Source organism: Chrysochloris asiatica, unplaced genomic scaffold (assembly GCF_000296735.1).
Source record: "Chrysochloris asiatica unplaced genomic scaffold, ChrAsi1.0 scaffold00125, whole genome shotgun sequence".
Lineage (NCBI taxonomy): Eukaryota > Metazoa > Chordata > Mammalia > Afrosoricida > Chrysochloridae > Chrysochloris > Chrysochloris asiatica.
In genome coordinates this window covers 8,124,708-8,127,968 of record NW_006408643.1, presented here as the reverse complement: position 1 = coordinate 8,127,968, position 3,261 = coordinate 8,124,708, and the positions used below count along the sequence as shown (strand labels likewise).

The 3,261-nt window shown below is 45.3% G+C and overlaps 1 protein-coding gene across 1 annotated transcript in view; it reads left to right on the top strand.

Moving 5' to 3' along the window:
• Positions 1-3,261, top strand: part of LOC102840990 (zinc finger protein 709-like) — a 27,064-nt gene that overhangs the window by 5,034 nt on the left and 18,769 nt on the right. The window contains exons 2-3 of the mRNA XM_006869066.1: positions 248-486; positions 718-772. Of these exons, the coding sequence (XP_006869128.1) occupies positions 248-486; positions 718-772 (294 nt within the window). The remainder of the gene's footprint in view (positions 1-247; positions 487-717; positions 773-3,261) is intronic.

The window sequence follows — 3,261 nt, the reverse complement described above, 5'->3', positions numbered from 1 at the left end:
GAAAGGCCGAATATGCAAATACCAACTTTTTTGTTTGTTTGTTTCTCGAGCTATTTTTGATGACCAAAATCCGCATTTCCGCTCATAAACGCTTTAAAGAAAACCTAGGCTTTTCTTTAAAAGAGAAATAAGGAAAGCCGTGGCCAAGTCCCCAGAGCAAGGGGGAACCATTGAGCCCCACGGTCACGAGTTAGAGCTCCCTGGGTTCCTATACGGAAGCCCTCTCCTGTGGCACCGACCTTCCCAGAAATCAGAATCAGAACTGTGCTCTCTGGAATCGGGTCCGCAGCGGCCGTGGAAACGCCCCTGGGAGGGTGGGCGGAGCGTCGTGCCTGAGTCTGCAGCCGGCCTAGTGGGCTCGCAGGTTCCCGCAGGCTGCGGTCCAGGTCTCCGGGCGCCGCCCCGGCTCTCGTGCGCACTCCTGGCCTCTGCGGAGCCGCCGCCGCTTGTGGACGCCGCGGAGCTGGGGTGGGACTGCGCGTCTCGGTGCGTTCCCAGGTACGATCGTGTGCATCCTGCGGATCCGGGTGTGGGCACCGGGGGTCTTTTCTTTGTATCTCCCTGCCCCAGGCCTCCACCCCCCCACCCCCGGTGCACGGAGACACAGACAATGGTATTTCTTTTCATAAAACGGCACCGTGGATCAGGGAGTGTTCGCAGCCTTTTACAAGAGTGAGGTTTGTAAGGGAGAAATACCCAATGCCGCTTTGACCAAAGCTGCCGGATTGAATTTAGCTCCGTTTTGGCTGAATTGGACTGTGCCCCGTTATCGGTGTGTTAGGGCTCGGCCCGGCCTGCTCATCCTCACACCCTCCACCCCAAGCCTTCTGCGGCCCCTGCGCTCGTCATCTCATGGGGGTCTCCCTCTTTATTGCGGACCCTCCACTCTCCCAGGCACTGGCCCCTCCCGATACAGTGTCCAGAGTAGGGGAGACAGAGTCTCACCGTCCTGGTTTCTAAGGAGCGCTCTGGCTGGACTTCCTCCAACACAAATCTGTTGGTTCTTCTGGCAGTCCATGGTACTTTCAATATTCTTCTCCAACACCATAATTCAAACACATCGATTCATCTTTGGCCTTCCTTATCCATTATCCAACTTTCATATGCATATGGTGGTTTGTTGTGAAGTGCCGTCCAGTCGATTCCGACCTATAGCGACCCTGTATAGGGTTTCCGCCGAGTGGCTGATGAGCTTGAACCATCGACCTTGCAGTTCAAACAGCTTTGCATTAAACCACAGCGCCACACCAGGACTCCCATATGGTGGTGGTGGGGTGGTTATGTGCCGTGGAGTTGGTCTGACTCCGCCAGCCTGTATAGGGTTTCCGAGACTGTAAATCTTTACGAAAGCAGAAAGAGTCGGTTCTGACCCATAGCGACCCTGAACAGGGTTTCCGAGGCTGTTAATCTTTACCGAAGCAGAAAGCCTCATCTTTCTCCCGTGGAGCAGCTGGTAGTTTCCAACTGCTGACCTTGAGGTTCGCAGCCTGATTCATAATCACTACGATACCAGAGCTCCTACAGGAGTAGAAAGTCTCATCTTTTGACATTGGAGCGACTGGCAGACTCGAACTGCTGACCTTGCAGTTAGCAGCCCAACAAGTAGCCCAATCAATACACTACATTAGATTTATAATGCAAACTTCAGTAACAGAATAAAATAAATGAATAAATGGATAAGAAAAATTGTAGTACATTCATCCACTGGAATAAAACACAATGACAAAAAAACAAATTACTGCTGTGTGCAAAATAAAGGTAACGCCTCACAGACAGGTTGACTAGATTAAATCAGACAGTATATTTTATATAGTGTTGTTCTCATCACATGAAGTCCTTCGTATGCATATGAAGCAGTTGAAAATACCATGGCTCCTAAGTGCACCTTAGGCCTCACACTGATATCTTGGCTCTTTAACAACTTTAAAGGTATTTTTTGTAGTAGATTTGCTTATGACCTTTTGATTTTGACCGCTGCTTCCGTCAGCATTGATTGTGGATCCAAGCAAAATGAAATCTTATTTTTTTTTTAAGAAGTTGAATGTTTTATTATTAAACTGTTTATTTTGCTACAAACCTGTTGCCTCCTGGTATAAAAATAGCACCAGTAAAGGCAAGCACATCACAAAGTTAAGACAGTATTGCTCTTCAACTGAAACTATACAACAAACAAACTCTTCACTCTCCGTCATTTTCCGTGGGAAGACCACTGGACACTCTGACCCAAATTCAGGTATGGGTATCGGCAATAGTTTTAAAATTATGTGAGACTTGAGAGAACAATGTCACCCTTGAAATATCTAATTTCTGTAACTATTCTTACCACAGATAATTTCATGAATTCTGAATATGGTAACTGGATCCTACCCTAAAAATCACAGGGATTGTGGAAAACATGTATATTGTATTTATCTGCAGTCATTAGAGAGTTAAGGAACATATTTGTAACAAGTAGTTTCTGTTTCCCATTGGTAATACTAAAAGCTGTTTTATTAGATCCATTACTAATTGAAGACAATTGTACTGGAGTAAGCTGTTTCCTACTAGTTTATATAGGGGTTCCATTTTCAGTCCTCAATAGATTTTATGTATTTCTCATATGTTTCTTAATTCATTAATTTATCAAGTTCTTATGGATTATTCAATGTCATCGGGATCAGCTAACCATCTTCATAACAGAATTTGTTAACGAGTCCTGGATTTTCTGTAAGAACATCATTTCTGTTACCTCTCCTGATAAAAGAGAGCAGAGTTCAGTAGCTGTTTTCATACTTTCCAAAGCACCAAACTCATCCTGTTTATTCAGTTTTGTTCCAACTTCAGGAAGATTGCAGAATAAACAACATCTCCCAAAGCTTCCTGTGCAGAATTGCTGATTCCCACTGTTCCAATACCATCATCTTTTGGTACCCATTCATTTTTGTCAGTGAATTTATGCGTAGAGCTCTGCCGGTGTGCAGTGTCCGCACGGGCACCTGGTGATGATCCTGGGATCGATCCTCTGTTCCTGAAATGAAAGATGAACTACTCCTCCCTTTTAATCACACTTCTACAATTACAGTTGTGACAATCACAATTCATCCAGTTTACAGTTATTCACAACTGAATCATGAAATCCTGTCCCCATCATCCCATATCCCCTTTCACCAGATCCATCTGGAAAAGAAGAAAACTTTTTAGTGGGGATTCTGCCTTGCCCCCCTCATTCTGAAAAAAGCACACTAGTGAAAGTTTGTAAACCAGCCACTTCAAGTTTCCCCC